This window comes from Pelecanus crispus, chromosome 2, assembly GCF_030463565.1.
Source record: "Pelecanus crispus isolate bPelCri1 chromosome 2, bPelCri1.pri, whole genome shotgun sequence".
NCBI classification, from domain to species: Eukaryota; Metazoa; Chordata; class Aves; order Pelecaniformes; family Pelecanidae; genus Pelecanus; species Pelecanus crispus.
In genome coordinates, this window is record NC_134644.1 from 103,146,491 (window position 1) to 103,166,358 (window position 19,868).

The 19,868-nt window shown below is 39.4% G+C and overlaps 2 protein-coding genes across 2 annotated transcripts in view; one reads left to right on the top strand and one right to left on the bottom strand.

Annotated features, from left to right (window-relative positions):
* LOC104028806 (sodium-dependent neutral amino acid transporter B(0)AT3) overlaps positions 1-4,222 on the top strand; it is a 29,313-nt gene extending 25,091 nt beyond the window's left edge. The window contains exons 10-12 of the mRNA XM_075706442.1: positions 811-970; positions 2,820-2,982; positions 4,013-4,222. Coding sequence (XP_075562557.1) covers positions 811-970; positions 2,820-2,982; positions 4,013-4,222 — 533 coding nt within the window. The remainder of the gene's footprint in view (positions 1-810; positions 971-2,819; positions 2,983-4,012) is intronic.
* Positions 4,223-10,576: 6,354 nt separating this feature from the next.
* TERT (telomerase reverse transcriptase) overlaps positions 10,577-19,868 on the bottom strand; it is a 32,500-nt gene continuing 23,208 nt past the window's right edge. The window contains exons 10-16 of the mRNA XM_075704650.1: positions 19,445-19,516; positions 17,391-17,576; positions 15,807-15,933; positions 15,418-15,479; positions 13,589-13,713; positions 13,097-13,234; positions 10,577-10,680 (exon numbers count right to left, since the gene is read on the bottom strand). Coding sequence (XP_075560765.1) covers positions 10,577-10,680; positions 13,097-13,234; positions 13,589-13,713; positions 15,418-15,479; positions 15,807-15,933; positions 17,391-17,576; positions 19,445-19,516 — 814 coding nt within the window. The remainder of the gene's footprint in view (positions 10,681-13,096; positions 13,235-13,588; positions 13,714-15,417; positions 15,480-15,806; positions 15,934-17,390; positions 17,577-19,444; positions 19,517-19,868) is intronic.

Sequence of the window (19,868 nt, forward strand, 5' to 3'; positions counted from 1 at the left end):
CCTTCTCATTTTACAACTTTTCATGTAGAAACAAATTTATTTACAACTTGATGAGGTAACCATATTATTTTGAAGTTGATTTTCCAATTATGAGCTTTTTGGTTTTTTGGGGAAAAAAGAAGTCTGGAGCCAGTTTTACACAGCATTGAACCAAAGGCTGTCTCAGAGTCAGAAACAAGCACATAGCACAAGGACACACAAATTGATTTGCAGCCCATGTCTGCATCCAGCAACACTTTCCTTCCCACTTTTTCTCTCAATTACCCCAAATCTATATCTTGGCTAACAGGGAACTGACTGTACAGAAGCGTGGCGAAACCTAAACCATACATGCTGGGACATAAGGGACGTACATATTTGTAGCTCTGGGCCCTTTGAGGAAATGCGGGGACAGAAATCCAGGGAGCCCTTACATTTCTCAGGTGCCGGCTGCCTGTGCTTTGAGCCTGTGACTGCATGGAAATGAGGGCACTTGAAACTCACTACATCAGTCAAAAATTAACATAGGGAAACAGCATAGCGCAGCCCAGGCTGTCTGCTGGAAGTACTAACAACTGAGGGATGCTCCGAGTCACACGGGTGCATTCGTCCTTCAACAGAGTGGTGCCTCTTGGCCATCACACAGGGGAAAACTGTGTTTGGGAAGTGATATTAGCTCCTCCCCTAAGGAAAAAACCAACTTGTTGCAGCTCCATAGAGGGAGAAAGAATAAAAATCACTAGAACAAGAGCAAAAATACTTTAGAACAAAAATGTACTTACTAAGTTCAGTTCAGTACTCCAGTAACAAAGATATCTTTTTTCCCTTCAGGTATATTATGTCTAATTTGCTTCATCATTGCTCTGTGTTTTACACTGGGTTCGGGAAGTTACTGGATTGACATTTTTGACAGCTATGCAGGCTCGTTGCCTCTTCTAGTCATCGCTTTCTTTGAAGTGATTGGGGTCGCGTATGTCTATAAAATTAAAAGGTACGTTGGAAACATGGAATTTTTTTCTCATAAGAGACAAATGCATTTTCCTCTCAATCCATGTATGTTACATGCAGGTATACAGTACTAACTTATTTCTGTTACACTTACCAATTCTGTGAGTGTAGTTATCATTCTTTGCTTCAAGTCTCCTATATTTGTAAAACAGGAAGGATAATCTCTGCATAGCACTTATGGAAGGGGAGATCCTAAGTTTAAGTTTAAAGCTAGAAAGTCAACAGCCATTGTAGTTCTTCAGCCAGGAGGAGTTACACCATCTTTCAAATATCCTCCTGTTGCTGCCCTTTTGTATACTCTTGTATTTTTTGTTTATCATTATTCTCCCCTTCAAACTTCGTAATAAGCAACATGCAGTAACTCCCCCACGTTAAAAGGCTCAACCTGCATGCTGAGAATCTCTGCAGTCACAGACACTAATTAAATTCATTCTTTAGTTTAAAAGCTTTCCTATATCCTTTGTAATTGTAAATGCCAGGAACCTTATCTCATTTTGATTTAGAATAAACCTTCCTTCTCTACTCAGGGCCCTTCCAGTCCAGAAATTTCCCCAATTCTCAATAAAGATTAATCTTTTGCCCTCTATAATTTACTCAGTTACATGCTGGGACTTCACCTTTCCAATTCTTACTCTGGCATTGGGATCATGAAGGTCCTGATTTTCTATGGATCAGTTTGTATACTGTATAGGTAATGAACTCACATTTGGCCAGTGCTGTTGCATATCAAGGTGTTTCAGTATCATCCCAACTTAAGTCTTACCATAGGCTATGATTTTAAAAATAAGAAACTGAAGAAAAAAATCATCTTCCTCAACTACAGATAAAGTCCCTGCATTAAATTTTTTAGATGCACTGTTAAGATCCTTGGAGCATTTCCCATGTTAAATAGTGACAACTCCAGAGGTTGTCTCCCCAGGCTATATCGTCATAAACAATTTTGCACATCCCTCTTGCTGCACATACAGCTAGCCTCAATCTTCCACGATGCAGAGGTAGCAATAAAATCTGGTTTCACATGCTACAACAGACTCTGGATTCCACAGCATCTGTATTTTCTCTGTTGTGCTAGTAGACATATACCTTTTCCTCTTTGTTACTATGGGATACGAGCATAGTAAAATCACTTTTTCCTAGTTCTCAGCAGAATTTCCAGTATCTTCAGTTAGATTAACAGAATCGAAGACAAAGCTGGTGTTTGAACACACACACACACACACAAATCACAATTCCTATTCCAGATTACAAAACTTTCTCCCAACTTGATAGACACAGGTTATCATGTAACTATCAAACCCAGAACCATGTATCTACTGCCCATTCAATGTACAAAACTGCAAGAGGTATATGTAAAAGATCAGCTCCACGTCCAAATGACTGCCACTACTGACTGCAGAGAAAGCTGGCTCAGGTTGCAATAATTTTCCCCCTGACCTGATTTGATTCATTTGGTGCTGGTTAATTCAGACTTCCTACTGATGAGCTATGCTTGCTTCCTTGGTAATTTTGTCTTTTTTAAAAGTCTGAATAGTTCTACAGAACTGCTGTAATATTTTAATCACTTATTTGTCCTTAGAAACCATAGACTAACTGCTCAGGTAATACAAACTGAGAATGTAAACTGATCATTCATCCCTGGTAGGGATCAATAAAGACCTACTTTATTGATATTATTATTTACTTAAGTCTGTAGTAAGTTATTAAAGAAGGGTATCGAATAGAAAAGATTTAGGGAGCTGTACCATGTGTTTAAAACTTATAGGAAAAAAATGAAAAAGTGAAACTGTTACCACTGTTACTTACATCATCATAAACATGCCTCCTCTTAAAAGGTTCAGTAAAGATGTGAAGTGGATGACTGGACGAAAACCCAATCTCTACTGGCAGATCACATGGAGGTTTATTAGCCCTCTGCTCCTGCTAATTGTCTTCGTGGCCTTTGTTAGTCTTCAGATACAGAAGCCGCCAACCTATGCAGCCTGGAACCCTAAATATGTATGTTCCCAAATATTTTCTAAACTTAATAAATGCAAGAGTTGTATACTGTTCTCCCTTACCAGATCCTTTAAAATCATTGCTATCTACTGCTTACCTACGTAATGCAGCCTGAAGTGATGCAATGCTCAGAATTAGAAGGCTCCAGCAGGCACAGAGGTTACAAGGTTACATGTACTGAAATGCTTTCCTGTTAACAGGGCCTCTTCTTGAGACAACCCACATATGCCGTGCTCCATATTTCTTTCGGATGTGCGTAATGCAGAGAACTGTTGAAGTGAAATGTCTCACAGAGACTCCAAACCTACAGGGGGTTCAGAGGTGGAACAAATGCATGAGCAGAGCTTTAGAGCTCTGTAACAGATGCTGGGGATGAAAACACTTCTCAGTGAGAATTACTGATATCCCTGGGGCCCTGATGAATATATGAATGCGTAACTTTGACAGGCAGACAGGGAGGGAGGCAGTGGTCCGAGAACAGTGTTGGTTAATCCAGCACCAAAGAGGTGTCAATGCTGAGAACATTTGATCTGGATGGCACTATCTCACATCAGTTGCAGTTTCTTGCATACTTCTCAAATACACTCTGCATAGGGGTTTGAAAATCAATTCTGGCCTTAAACTGCATGAGGATTGCAGCCACCCTCACGGAAAGATGTAATCTTTCCTATTTGGCAAAGATCATGCTTGGTAATTGCTGAAAGCAGGTAAGCTTTGAGTACTTACAAGAATAATCAGAGCTTAACCAAGGGAGGGTGAAAGTTTGATAACTCTTGGGGCAACCCTTGCATCCCTAGGAGTATCTCACACTTCCAGCTATAAGTCTTTGAAACTATAAAACATTTACAGCCATCTTTGAGACCCAGGAGAAGGGTATACAGAGGACATGGCCAATGAAAGCTACCATAGAGCAGGAGTCAAACTTTTGCTCCTCTTACTATAACAGCATAAGAAAATGCATGTGGAAATCATAGCAAAATGTAATTGTACCTACCAATTATTTCTTTTGCTTGCTTTTTTATCTCCATAGGAAGACTTCCCTATGAAAGAGGAGAAAGTCTATCCACCTTGGGTACTGGCCATCTGTGTGCTGTTAGCTGTCCTTCCTTGTGTGTTTGTACCTCTGGTAGCACTCTTCCATCTGATCAAACGAACGTGCAGAAGAAAGGACCCAAGCTTTGTACCACCAGAAGTGTTTTCATGTCAGGGGGCTAACAGCAACTTTTCTTATCCAAAATAATAAATACCTGTTGTATCTGTCTGTAAGAAAAAATAAGACAACCTTTGTTAGACATGATTACCTGTAGTATGGTATCACCCAACCAACCTGGTTTATGCAGTTCATATGCTTACAGCCAATCCCTAGCACTCTATAAACAGAGCTGCTGTGTTTCCTTTATTTTCAATCAATTTCATAACAGTTATATTAATCTTGTCCCCTCCTACATCTTGTCCTGAGTCCTACACACTGACCAAGTACCAGCCCCATTGCTTTAACCCTTTTCACGCATTACCAACTTCATGTCTCTCGCCAACCAGACTTTTAACTTGGAAAGCCTGCTAGTTATTGCATGCATCCTTTGTCTTCCTTCACTTCTCTTCTAAATAAAGAGCCTGTTCCTAAGGATCAGCAACATAAAAATTGAAACACAAGCACCTACAGTTTCATTCACTGACTCCTCTCTGAGAGATGTAGAATGGAAGCTCTTGAAGAGCAAGGACTCCTTTTGTCCACTACACACTACTTTCTGTAAAACCCTATATGCATTTAAATAGCAGTTATTTTATGATTGTTTCATATTCTTGCACATTGCAAAGAGCAAAAATAAAGCATCAGCAATTAAAAGAATGTACATTAAGTAAATGTGAGTAATTATTCTCTTACCTTAGCAGGTTCCAGAATTTATTGTAGTGGAAAATACTGTGAAAACCAATGTCCCCAATTTTTTCCCCTTAACTTCTCATACTGAACACAGTAACTGAATATGTAATAAGAGTGCAGATGTATGGAAGCCTCTCAGTGAGCTGCAACCTTACATGACATGACAATTAAGTTAAACTTTACTTAAAAACAGGCTTTCCTGAGGATTCCTTTTGCCAAGATACTTGAGCAACCAGCAGCCTCTGAAAAAATATAGGGAAAGTATGTGAGGATAAGGTACAACAAAGCCTTTAGGCTGAGTAATTAAGAGTCAAGGCAAGAAGAGGAAGATTAAGGAAAATGGAGGCAATTTCAGTATTTAGCCTTGTGATAGGCTATGCAGTAATAGCGCTTCATAATGGGTAACAAGGGGAAGTCTGGGAGGGAGGTGGGGATGATTTTTATCTTGCTGCTTAAGGAAAGAGCAGGGTAAAGAGAGAGAGGCTGGGTTTTGTTGGGGTTTTTTAGATTTTTCTTTTTTAGATTTAGTATCCCCCTCACACAGCTGCTGCTGCAACCTCCTGTCCTGCAACTAGCCTGGACAGTAAGACTCTCCTGAAGCAGCAATAGTACTAGCAACAGTGGCATCCAGTCTGTCACACCGGATCCACTGAAGGATCAAAAGCACACCGTGCCTCTGCCTGCTGCAAGGAAATGCACGGGTGAACTGTCTGTGTGCACAGCAGCTGCCAGGCCAGAGCCTCCTGGCCCTTCCACTACTGTGGGATGAGCAGTGTCACCCTGGGCTCCACATGTTTTTTTTTCTGAGCGCCATGGACTTGGCCAATGGTTTGCATGATGTTGTCCAGCAATTCCCCATGGTAGCCTGCCACCAGCCCCGGCCCTTCAAGTCAATAGAGGGGCAGGTACCCCAGCATGGAAATACAGATTCTCCTAGCAGGAACCTCACAAGTCATGAGGTCCAAGCAAACTTCTTGATCTTCTGCAGCTGTGTACTGTAAAGGCTGTTGACAATGACATGGAATACTTCAATTGCCGCTCTGCCTGTTCCAAATTAAATTCGAAAGGTTATGAGTAAAAAAGGCTTTCATAAAGAATGACTAATAAAAAAACCCCAATAAAATTGCGATTTTGAGCATATCTTCATATAAAGGCTGCAAATACATAAATAAGAATTTTTAATTAACTAAAGTGTACACTCTATTATTCATGTCTGACTACAGATAGCTAGATGTTCATTAAAATCATATATGCAGAGTATATGCAGCAGGTTTAAGTATTTGGTCAGAGATCTGTTCTTAAAGAAAAACACATCCAACTAATAGAGACACAAGCCGAGAAAAGAATTAAACTACACATACAAGACTTTCAAGTCTATAAATCCATTTCAAGTCACTGTCACGGCACTCACAGACTTCTTGGCTTTTGAGCTGCCCCTTCCCGTTCACCAGAAGGGAGACTTCATGGGTCGCCAGACACACAGTTCAGCCTGGGATGGGACTCGGGGAAGACAATTTTCAGCTCCAGTTAAGTACAACTCACAACAGGGAAATGCACTACCTGAAGTTACTGTTTAGCTGAAGTAGGCATTTAGAAAATGTGTTGAGCAACTCTTGCAGGAACATTGATTTTCTGTTCTCTTCTGTGTGCTTCTGATGTGACCTTTACTAAAATTCCTGTGGCAGAACTGTAGCCTTATTCCAGTAAAAGTAATGCTACAGTCTTCCCCTTCCTATTCGTATGAAGCACAGCATCTTATAGGTACATTTTTCTCTTGAATAGCATGACTGATTTTGTTACTTGAGCAAGCATGGACATGCAAACATGAAACTGAATCTGTGTTGAAGTCTTACATGCTAAGCACTTTCTACTTCTGCTCACTCTCCTCCCAATCTTTTACGTGCATATCCCATCAGATCTCCTTTGCTGCTGTGAACTCATACTGTTCTGACAGGCAAAGACTTTTCTAGAATTGTCTAGGCTGTAAGGACAGCCTGCATTCTTTGGGGGTAAATCTGTAAAGGACAGACACAAGCACGGTGATGTTCAGCCTTCAGCAGTATCCATAGCCCTAAGACAAGGAGCTCAAGTACCTATTAAAGGTACTTAAAAAGCCTGGGAAATAGCACTGAAACAGCACTATAAATAACAAAGCATCCAAATTATCATAAAACAATAAACAGAGAAAAGCTGCAGAGAGAAAAGTATGTTCTTCCTGGAACACAGGCAGTTCCTGACATTACAAAATTTGATACCAACCTCAAATTGAGATTCACAGTCCGTGATCCCCTCCCAAAAGAAAGCAGTGGGGAGAAGGATGCGTTTGATGGACACATGCAGATGCTACAATTTCCTCTAGAGGGGCTTCTGTCCAATTCCTCCCTTCCAGCCCTGCACAGACACTAAAAACAATTTTCAGCCCTATCACTCTTCCTCCCCATACAAAGCCTCCAGCACTGGCTTTTGCAGTGGTTTGCAACACTTGCCACATAGGTTGCACAGTGCACTTAAACTGAGTGGCTTAGCTCTCAAACTCTCTACTTAGCTTCTCCTAAATACTGAAAGAATCTTAACCTCCCCACAACCCTCAAATCTTTTGCAGTTTTCCTAGCTTTCTAATGATTGCTGAAAATCCACGTTACAGGTTCAGAATGCTCCTAAGCTAATCCTTTTAATATTTCCAGACTCAAGTTACTCAACCCACCCAAACGTTTCCTGTTGGCAGTTGCTGTTTAACATACTACCTTGCTACCAATTAAGCAGAAAATATTTTACCACCGTAATATATCACACTATTTCTTTCAGAACAGTTCCTTACAGAAGTAGCTTTATGGAATATTTCTACCTTCCCAACAGTCTAAACACCTCACTTTAGAGCATTAAATCTATGCCATTGCTACGGTTGATCTATTCCTTACACATATGCTCACAGCATTTTTTTCCAATTGTCGTAAGCCGCAGCAGCAAGTGCAAGTTTCCACACAGACTGCCAGCTCTTCTTTAAATTTCCAAATTCTCCATTTGCTAAAACACATACTAGTTTCAGCCTTGTTTTCACTTGCCTTCTTGAGCGGAAGATATTTTAAAATTAAATAGTCTTCTCTTGTGATTTCTGCATTGTATTTGCATCTGTTTACAAATAGCCTTCAGAAACATCAGTTACTGTTTAAAACTGACGACTCAGCAAGTAGTTATGGGGGAAGGCAAGCATGGGCTCAGAGAATTGCAAGCATTACACTTTACGTATTTTTACAAAATTACACCTTCAACTGAGACCACATTGGCAGTTTTTATTATCACAGTATCCACTGTGACACAGAGCGGAAATGGGCTAATCCAACCGTCAATGAAGTTTACATTCCCTGCATTCTTTGTGTTAGAGGATCCTTTATGTTGCAGCCACATAAAGAAGCAATGATGCTGGAAACAGGACCCGGTGTTCTGAGTCTTAAGGTGGAAACAGCTTCACCCGTTTCCATAAGGGAGCTTGCTGAAAGACATTAAAAACTGCCACCTTTAACATTAAAACATACGCAATACAACAAGGTATGTCTGGAGGAGTCTAAGTTCAAGGGTTTAGAAGGAAATCTATCATTAACTACCATGTTCTTGGATGGGAGCAGAGAGGTTTTCTTCTAGTCCTCCCAAGCCCACCTATCTGCAATGCTTTCTGAAACACGGACCAATTGAGCACAGTTCTTGCTCCAGGTTTCTACCCGCGTTATCCAGGACACTCTTGATCACCCTAGAAGTTTGCCTTGGGACAACTGTTCACTGCAGCAAGGCTCCCTGCTCTTCCCAGGGGCCCATCCTCCTTGTATGGATTTGTGCTGTAGGATCCCGGCTCATGGGGTATCCTTTCAGGCTGCCCAACCCCTATTCCAGACCATTCTTTCAAAATAGGCATACTTGTCAGCTCTCCAGAAATGACTGGGCTCCTCTGCTTCATCCTTCTCTGAAGGACAAAGTAAGCACGCATTCATCCCTACCGCTGCCTCCCAGCACAGCCTTCTTCAACATGACACACAAAATGCACAGGGCCTGTGCAGGAAACGGTAAAGAGTCAAAAACTGTATCACCCACAGCTACTACAGCAGGAGAGGGGAAGAGAAGTATGCAGGAATGAACGCACAGCTGAAGAAAGTCCGGCAAGGAGTGAACAGCCACAGGTAGGAACAGCTCCAGCCAAAGAGTAGGAAGTTCTTCAAGTGCTCAAGTCTCATCCCTGCCAAGGCCCTCGTTGGAGCATCTCGCTGCCTCTTCCTGCCACACAATCCAATAAAGTAAATACTCCTGCACCACCAGGCCTCTCTTCCGCAACGGTATCCATGATAGTGTTTCCGCACCCCAGTATCACTGCAGAACATTGAGGGGGATAGGGGTTTTTAAATGTTTGAGCTGCTGACTGGGGAGCAACCGAGCTGTTCTTCAGCTGTTCTCTACTCTAGTAGGAGCAGTTGTTCTATGGCTTTTTTTTTTTTTTTTAAATTTTATTTGTAACTGTGCCACTTCATAGCAAAAAATCCCACCCCAACTGTATGAGTAACACTCCGTATGTTTGACAGTTTGAAGTGAGCTGTGATGTTAATGGACAGACTGCAATACCGCAAATCAGCTTCTAGGAGCTGTGTTACTGACTCCTGTGTGGTGGTGGTCTGTCATCCTTTGACAACATCTACTGAGTAACGTTGCCTACACTGTGTTTCACTCCAGCAAGATGTCCTCCATCTACTTTGATAAAACCTCCCAGCAGCTGCTATTTAGCCTATAATAGAGACAGAAAAATCCTAATAAAATAGCTCTACATTAGACCAATGCAAATTCAACACACAAGTGTGAAAGAGAAAAAAAAACCCCAAACATTATGGGAAGGTTTAACAGAGCAGCCACAGGACAAAATTCAGCCCTGCACCACACGCAAGCACCAGGGCTAGACAGTACCTTTAGCAACATTATAGAGCCAAAGCTAAGTCTAAATAAAGAACAGGAAATGCAGGTAGAAGAGTAAACTACTCAGTATACTATTTAATCAAGAACTTTTGTTTTGTAGGCATAAATGCACCACCATCGTTCTATATCACCAAGTGTTCAAAATATATACAACATACATCAAATACACCCAATTTTGGCACTAAATATTTGGCATTTATTACTTGTGCTCTCCAAAGCATAAAAACTTTATCTTGCACATCTTGCTAGGTACTGCCATGAAATGCATTTGCCCTGTGCAAGTTACTGTCTTTCAGGATATAACCCAGCTGGGCAGGATGTTGAAGATTACTGTAAAATAAAGGTATTGGAGACAAGCACACATTATTGCAATTAACCAGACAATTTATTATAAAATAGTCTGCAACACAGAGAAGCAAAGAATGTGCTGAAGAAACAACATGCTGAAACAAGAAAGTAAATCCGTTTGTACAGAACACAGTTTAATGGTGTCTTCATCAAGAAGACGGGAATTACCGAAGGAAACCAAGTCAATTACTTCAAAGAGCCTGTGAACTTACAGGCAAACACAAACAAGAAAGTATTAACAAAACTGCCTGCTCTTTTTAAGTCCTTGTGTGGTATCTGAGAAGCAAACATGGAAATCTTCTGAATGAAGTTGCTATCAGTCCACTCTACCGAAGTGAACTACAGAGAAAAGTCACCTAAAGACACAGCATTTATTTTTAAACCTGGAAAAATTATGAAGTAAACATCAGTCAGTTAGTCCAGGATAGCTTTGAAATCTTGACAAAGAGATGGTTCCGTCACTGTCTTCAGCAGTGCCATAGTATCCTTTGGGATCCTCCTGAACAGCTGCATCTTACCTACCAAAATATCAGAAACAATTCATTACTACTGCAAGTAACTAACAATTCTGTTTTAGGGAAAATGCTAATAAAGTAATAAAATCAATACTAGCTGAATCCAATTTAAAAGTTGGAACACCTGGAATATGGGGATAAAAAAGCTGTAATAAAATATGCTATTCTTCTGCCCTTAAATCAAGCTAATAAATAAAAAGGTTCAAAATAGCACGTTAAAATATTAACAAACTAAGAAAACCAAGGAGCAAATTCCTCCTACTATGTCCTTGTAACACATCTCTCTTTGGATTTAAGAATTTTAAAATTTTTTTGAAAAGTATAAGACCATTTATTCAATAACTATATCCACCAAAAAAAGGCCTTCTGTCAAAGCATAGTTCCTTTGAAAGACCCTATTTTAAACAATGCTAAGGACAAGGGACAGGTCCTTATCTGGTTGCTAATGTTTACCTACAGCAGGAAGGTATTCCCAAACTGTTTCTTTTCCCCTTTACTTTCAGATATGACATCAAAGTAGCCTATGCTTGGAACTGACACATATAAAAAGATTTTAAAAAAATAAAATCATGTGGAAAGTGAACCTTTTGCTATAACACTGGCAACAGCAATTCTCCCTGCTGTGTTTCCTTGTTAGAGAAGAGAGGCTAACTGGAAAGCCACCCTTAAGGTGGAAAATTTTGGAGACTAAATGAGCCTCTTAATCAGGAATGAAATTTTTAGAAGAGGACATAACAGTTTTGAAACACAGAAGGTCATTGAGTCTACCATCAATAGAATTATAGACAATAAAAGGACTTTTTAAAGATTAGGAAGAACATGTAAAATCCTAGCAACAGTTTAAATCCGTTACCTAAGCAGAGTTGGCGAAATTGTCAATGGTGCAGAAAGGCAGAAGTGCTCAATAAACATTTGTTCTGTATTTGGAAAGGAGACAGATGTTGTATTTATATCTTATCATGATAAGGAAAGACTCTTGCTCCTTTCCCCACTGGTAATAATAGGAGGGATGTTAAACAGTAACTATGTTTTAAATACTTAACTCTGAGGAATGACGACAACTTACACTGCCAAGCCCCTGATGTTGATATTTAACAGGTTTTGGAATAGTGGGAAGAACCTCCTCCCCAAAACCTATGAGCTTGATATCAATTCCCATGGAAAGTAATGGAAAGGTGTGCGCGGGGACACAAGAAAAAAAAAAGTTTATATCAATTCCTGTCAACAACATGATCTTACTGGGGTAATAGGTTCTACATAGCTGATACAAACTCCAAAATTACAACAAAAAGTGTAGTTGTTAAGTCAACACAGGCACTATTGCCAGCCTTGGTTATCTCCGTGCTACAGATTGCTGTGCCATATAGAGGTACTGAGCTAACTTTACAGGAACACACCTGAGAACCAGTGACTTCCCCACCACAGCTACTCCGACATCCACACATGCTGCCTGATTTCCAGAAGTAAGACAGAACTTAAAATACAAGTTTCAGGTCAGTATTGTGGTTAGGCAAGGGGCTGTATGGGTACAGCAGACAGAACCTAACAACAATCATTATTCAAACTAGGAAAATTCCACCTTTACTTCCCAGCCCATTTTTTCTGGTATCTGTGGTGGTATGATTTTATGAACAGCAGAGACCACTGTTATGGCAGATGCACACACCCATGGAAGACGAGATTCTGCTGAACAATAAGGCTGCCTGGGGCTGCACCTCCACCCTGAACGTACTGTCAGATTCAACAGCAAAGCATGCACAGACAAGGATGAGGGAGCTTTGGCTTGGATTGCAGTCTGCCAGTCAAAGATCCAAAGAGCAAAACCTTCAGCATTAGAGATGAAAACTCAGATGTGCTCTATATGGATCTTAGAGAAGCGACAGCTCCCAGAGAAGCTATTATCCTACTGGGTATGACTACCGCATACTCTGCTCAGTTCTTCAGTTTCTGTTCTCTCCAAGCAAAGCAAGCAGCCATCTCGTCCCTTCCTGGAGGCAGGGCTGCTTCCCCTGGGTACTTCTAGAAGGGCTGAACAAAACTGGCTTCTCAGCAGCAGTGATCAGACATGGTGCCTCTGGTTTTGATGTCAGTGAGTAACTCCGAGAGAAGGAGCTTCTCTGTGTCTCAATGCTTATATGATTAACCCAATCTTATTAAGCTTTCTGAACTGTACAAACTTACTGAGTGCCAAGTGTCAACAGCAGTCCCTTAAGAACAAGGTTCTAGAACATGCAGTGCTGAAAAACATACCATTTTAATTTGCCTACTTATACTTCGTAAATTTGATTAAAATCAGAAAGCTTGTTAATGTACATTCTAGAACAACGCTTTATGATAAGGAAAGTTAAAAAATCCATTAGATTCCAAGTTTTATTACAATTAACCATATTTCAAACTGTAAAAATAATCGAATACTTACAGATTTTTAGGGGCTTAAGCAGGCATTTGTAAACAACTTTGTGGTTTGCCAGTTTGACAGTGAAGGCATGGTAGCAGAGCCATTCTGCTGCCTCAGAAGGGAACACGCCAGATGCACCTTTGTTACCTAAAGCAACCCCTAGAGACAGAACAGGAAAATAATGTTACTGAAAATGATGAGCATTAAGAAGTATGTCTGACCTCTCCTCTCCTTCTATAAAATCACTCCAAGATTTTTTACTAAAAACTTATGTAGTCAATGAAGTCTCTTATGTCAGCAGAGGACTGAAAACTAAAACCTGAAACATTTTAGTATCTTGAGGAACTTGAGTTTAAGAAAAAGAAAATGCACTGTGATTCCTATCATGCACTCCATATTTTTCATTCTTGATCTTTATCTCAAAATGACATGATCTGACTGCACATTCAAGATGGTTTATTTGGAAAAAAACAAACCCAAACATGCTACTTCGTTGCCATTAACATACTATACCTGCATTTTTTGCTTTCAGGATAGCATAGCAGCATGATGCAGTCTCAGAGATGATCCTTAGGAAGAAATAAGGATTGTTTCTAACTTGCTGGTTGAATGGAAGTTGGAGAACACAGGCGTGGAACCTGTTCACAAAACCAGCCTATTTAATCATAAGTCATTTGCAATTTCAAGCAAAGCACCTGAGGCACTATACACATTTAAAAGCACCCAACGGTCTTTAGCTATATCAACACTTAGCATACACCACCTCTCCTATATATACACAAACCCCTGGAGTGTCAAGACACATATGATGTTTGTAAATTCTGTGCTGAAAGAAGATCTTGAAGCCATCTGCCTTGGTAACAGAATTCTCTTCTGAAGAAAACTGTTTCATGTGCAGGGAAAGTTGAACTACACATCCTCACCAATTCTGTATCACGGATCATGCAGCCAGAGAACACCCGTGAGAGAGTGCGAGAGGAAGAAAAAAACAAAACAAAATACAACCCCACAACAAGTTCTGTTGTTCAGGAAAACAGACCTCCAAATGACAGTGTTCCACAGACCAGGATCCCCACTCTTTTGTCTATTTAGAAGCCAATTCTATGGAAATTACTTGTATTGTATGCTCCCTTACACCTCTGTTTGGGCATACTTTAAAACTGCCTGCTTTTTTTTTCTTTTTTCTTTTTGCTCTTTTTTTTTTTCCTTCAGACTCTGGTATTATAATCCCACTTATGCTGAATATAGTCAACAATCACAATGCTGATTTTTAATTACTCCACAATGTATATAACTGTTTATTAAATTAACCCAGCGTAAGCGTAGTCATGTCAAGAAATTCTGAAATTTTAAAGTATTTAAAGGATAAACATAATTACCACACTGTACCACAGAGCTCTTGGCTGAATTAACCTGACATGCTGTTAGCACGGTGGACAGTTTTTTAAAGGTACTCTAACTTACTAAGTAAGCATGTCCAACATCAGAGAAAAAACCTAAGTCACTCACAACACAAAGTTTAAGAGTTTGACAACATCAGTGCTGTACTACACAAGTGCAGTTCCACTTCTTGGACGCAAGAATGATACAGGATGAATGTGGACCACACTGAATTTAAGAACAAAACTAAAATGTCACTTCCTAACAAGTATAAGCCTAGCAAAAGAGCAACGCCTCATTACTGTGAAGAGGAAAGCATCTCTTACAACTTTTTTGCGTTAAAACAATAAACTTGGTGCTGCCAATCATTCAAAGTTTTCAATGCACAGAGCTTAGTGTTTTCTCCCATCTTGCTTATCAGGTTTGACTTCTTTCCCGTTATACTTGTTTAAAACATTCACTTCGTCTGCTCGTCAAGAACAGTTCACAAAACCCAACAAGATATTACTAGCTAAGGAGCAATTAAGTCACTATCAGCAGCTAAGAAACTGCAATTAACTTGGTAGAATGAAACCTCACTTAAGGCAAAGTTATACGGGTCAAAGTTCTATATAATTTTAATAGATACAAAGTTCTAAATATAAACTGGTTAATGAGTGATAAGGCTTCTCATCATCCTCCTGCAGCAAAACAGACTGCTTTTCTTGAGGTCAGCTGTCAATATCCAGAGAAAATGAAAATCCATTTAGTGAAGTGTCACTTAAACACACATCTATATAATCCTATATCCTGAATCTAATAATATTACGTAAGAACAGTGTGGAAACAAGAATAACGTGACTTACTACTGACATTTACCACTGCACATTTTTATGGCACACTTTTTCCTAATCCGTAGCTCCTCCATGTGTCAAGAAAGCATAATGAAATATTCAGATTTACTGCAGAAGACAGTGACCTACCTGTAGGCCTGAAGTAAAAATATCTTGTACACGTTAATGAAAACTGTTCTAAGGCTGTTGATCTAGAACAGAACAGAAACAGAGCTATAGGAATATTTTAGTGTCACGACATGATTTGTTCAAGTTCAACAGCCTAAGATGATTTAGAGGTCTAGAGAAAAAAAACATTTGATGCTAAACTTCAAAGATTTCTATTATGTACCTAAGTAACAATATTGTAAAGGTTCAGTTCTGGAAGGTGCTGAGACCCTGCATTTTAGTTGATGTCAATATTTCCAATATATGTGTATGACCTTTCAAAATCAAGTCTTATGTTAGAACTCAAAGTAGTTTTAATGCTCTTTATCACTAATCACAGTATTTCCAAACATCCATTTCCATATTCCCACCTGTAAATCAAGAAATAAACAATGGCATTTCAGTTTGAGGACTGTAATCAATTTGTATTTCATGTTTTTCCCAGCTGTTCTGCTTGAATTGAAGGAAAGACTTGATCTGATAGAAGTACATGTATAACTAGAAAAAAAAAAAAAGAAAAAAGGTCGTTGAAACCCATGGGCTAATAGACTAAATTAGTTTCTGTAAAGTAAGCCTCATTTAACTGCTCATGTTACAGAGACTGCCTGTCAATCAATGAGCCACTAGCTAAAAGATGACTGTAACTAAATTCAGTTTAGAAACAGACTTGACATTGTGGCATTAAGGCTATTAGCTAAGGAATGACTTCAATACCTCAGGGCTGAATAATTCACCCTGCCAAAAAAACCAAACCAATAATCTTAAACACAAACTGGATGTATTTCTAAAACACATTGTCTAGCCAGATCATTATTAATGACTCCAGTGACAACCAGGTTACACTCTGTGATCCATGCAACGGAGGAGCTTAGGCTGGAAGCCACCTCAGTTCGCCCTGGTGTTACAGTTACTTAAGTCAAGCTCATCAAAAGCAAGGCAGCCCTTGTAACAAGCACCCTCAGAATTAGTATTAGTGTCTCCCAGACCAGTAGCACCAATGCCTTCATCAACATAAACTGTTTCTTTCAGAAACACAGCTAATGAATAAATCTCTTTGGCTTTTGATTTTAGTCCTCTGTTGTTACAGAAAATGATGTCATATAAATTCATTTCCTAAACTGACCAAGCTTTTCTGTTTTGGGAGACTACTGAAGAACCTCACCACACTGGTGATGGAAAACCTCTTCCTGATTTCCCGCTTAAATGTATGCATGGACTATTTATACTAAATATGGTCAATATCACAGCAACATTATCCTTCAGTTTAAACAGTTCTTTCTTGTTAATCTTTAACAAATGTCTAATGCCATTTCTAGGAGTCCATGTGAAGGGTCTACAGAGCTTTTCAGTAGGATACATTGCCCCATCCTGAGTTCTATGCCGCTTCAGACGTCTTTGTGTATATAGCCAAGGTTGCTAGCTTAAAGAGAGGTTACTTCTCCCCTACACTACCATCAGAAGTGTACTAGAGGGAACACCTCTGATGTTGAAAGGATTACTAGTCCCTTTAGTCTACACAAAATTAATCCCAATCTGTAGTTCATGTAACACTGCTTCTTCTAGGAAGGTACAAAGAAAAAAAAAAACAATTTCAGAACAATAAATGTAGTTATATGAAATCAGGTACAACACAGTGCATAATGGTGAAAGAAGCTGAACTGAGGTGATTGAATAAACTTTCTCAGAATCATATAGCCACCACACGGTATATGACTTTTGGTCGCTAGTGACCTGTGCCACCTTCGATGGTGTTAATGGTATGTACATTCCACAAGGATGGAATGAAGAAAATAGCAGGCTGCACAGCAGAATAAAATGTTTAAATTATGGCATAAGAACCAGAATTGTAAAATCTATTTTGCAGTTAATTCAACTACACCATTCACAAGACACCCTTGTGCTTCTCACACTGTGTACAATATAAAGCTGTCACTGGAGTATACAACTCTATTTACCTGGAGTAATCGCAGTAAACCTCAAGTGTCTGTATATCTAATAGTAAACCACACCACGGGATCAAACGACAATCTGGCAGCTGTTTAAATTTGGAACATCCTGGGATATCATCAACAGGAAAATTCACGACTGTTTTATTGGGGTTTATTAAAAAGCCATACTCAGGAATACCTGTTGCTAGAGTCCTAAAACAGATATAAACAGTTAGCCTAACTCCCCCTGCAAAAGCAAACAAAAAACCCCACCATGCTGCAAGACACAGATGATCTTGCATAAAAGGACAGAAACCAAAGAATAAAGGGAACCATGGCCAACTCTTTAGGTTAAGGAACACAGCTAGAAATAAACAAAACTGAAGATATTAGAGGTAAATAAATACATAAAAAAAAAATAAGCTTAAGGATATGAGGATAATGGAGAGAAACTTTTACAAATTCATGCAAATTATGAACTTAAGCCATGAAACATTAAGACAAGCTGTACAAACACACTCACAGAAACCACTGAGATCAAAATCACTGGAAAAAGACAGATGAAGAGTTATTGTTTTTGAAAGTTAATAAAAACAAGGAGAATCCATGTAATAGGAACGTCATTTATGTGATGAAAAGTTTTGAACTTTCTCCACAAAGTTTTCCCTAAGGATGTTTTCATTGCCAGAATGCCTGCTGATGACCTACTACACATTGGATCAGCAGCGTCATCTCATGGACAAGCAGCAATTTGTCTCGGTGATGTATTCATGTGCAGGCTTCATTCTTTTAAAGAGTGAGAGGAAGAGGTAGGCTTTTCTTGTTGGGGAGTAATACTCATAATGCTGCCTCCTCAAAATTAATTTCTTGAGTCCCCCAGTTCTAATACTACATTAGAAAAAAAAACTGTTCAGACTCCATTTGTGGCAGAGGGTTCATAGGACTTGTAAGCAGTTCTGGAAAACTTGTGCAGAAGAGGCTACTTGTCTACAGAAAATCACCGCAGCTGGTGCAGAAGTTGATACAGAACAAAGATGCTGATAACTTCAAAGGGCAAGTAGGACGATATCTGCAATGCTACTGCAAGTGACATTATTCTGAAAAGATGTTATAAGAGATTAATAGCTTGAGGCATCCCCAGACTCTTAGTTTGACTTATCATTTCCAGAACTGTAAATCTGCACATCCCCAGAAGTTTCTTTCTGTTCTGATAAGGAAATGAGGACAAATGAAGTCCAGAATATACTACCTACTATTTAGTACAATTTATACTTCAAACTGTACTTAATTGATTTCCCCATCACCCTTCAGGTTCACAACAGAGCTGCATCCTTCTCACTATTGAAAAGCATGATGCCACTGACTGCACAGCAGATGCTAAGCTTTTCTTCAAGACCTCTCCTTTGGATCCTTAAAACTGGCTTTGGCATCAGTAGAACTCTTCTTGGATACTGACCGTACATTCATATCCACAGTAACCAGGAACCTCTTTTGGGACCCAATTTTAAAAAAAAGGTAGTTCTGAAGCACTCTAAAGAATTACTGTTTGAAAACTGCTGTGTGAGCTACATGCTGCCATGCTATCAGTATCTTAAAATACTCACCCCAGAACATTAATCACCAGAAAATTCATAGCAATATTGGAAAAATTGCATTCCTTCACCAGGCATAGAAGGTAGCATCACGCCTGACTGATAAAAACATTTTAAGAATGTAACTAAGACATCTTAAAAATTTGAGGGGAAATAGTCTTAAAAGACAACTTTCAGCTTCTTTGGTTAGTCTGCACTACTAATCGCTGCTAGAAGCTCCATCAACATCAGTAGCTGGGTCCCTAATTTAAACTTCAGCAAGAATCCCCCACCATCTGAGCCTCAACAGATTGTTAGCTGCCCATCAAGGATGTAGCTATTAGGATTCTTCCCAGGCACAGGCTACCAGCAAGGACTCCAAACCAGCCCTTTATTATTAAGCCATAAAACAAATATACCTATATGTACAAGCATGTGTAAAGATGAAAAAGAATGACCTAAAAGCTGTCAATGCTCATTACTTTCAAGACTATGTCTTTAACAGCATACCTTAGAAAAGTTCTTGCCTGCATTAAATGTGGCGTAACCAGCAAAAAGTCGTCAATGAGACGTATTAGGACTCTGTAATCAAGAAGAAACTGATGTTAGATTTTTTTATATGTAATCCTTTCAAACTTTTGTCATACTCTTCAGAGCAACAATGTGCCCATTTTAATTCACAAGAGGGTAGAGGCCAATATGATCTCCAAATCGAGTCTCATGAAGAAATTCTCAGTTCTGCTTCTTTCCTAAAAATAAATGAAAAAAAAAAGAAATAAGAAAGCAAAGGGGCTGGCTACACAAAACATGACAGGAGTTTATAGCACACAAGCTACTCCACAGTGGCTTCTCGGATGCAGGGTTTTACACTTTTCCAAGGGATAATTTGCAGTATCTTAATCCACAAGACAAGGAAAGGAGGTGTAACACAAGG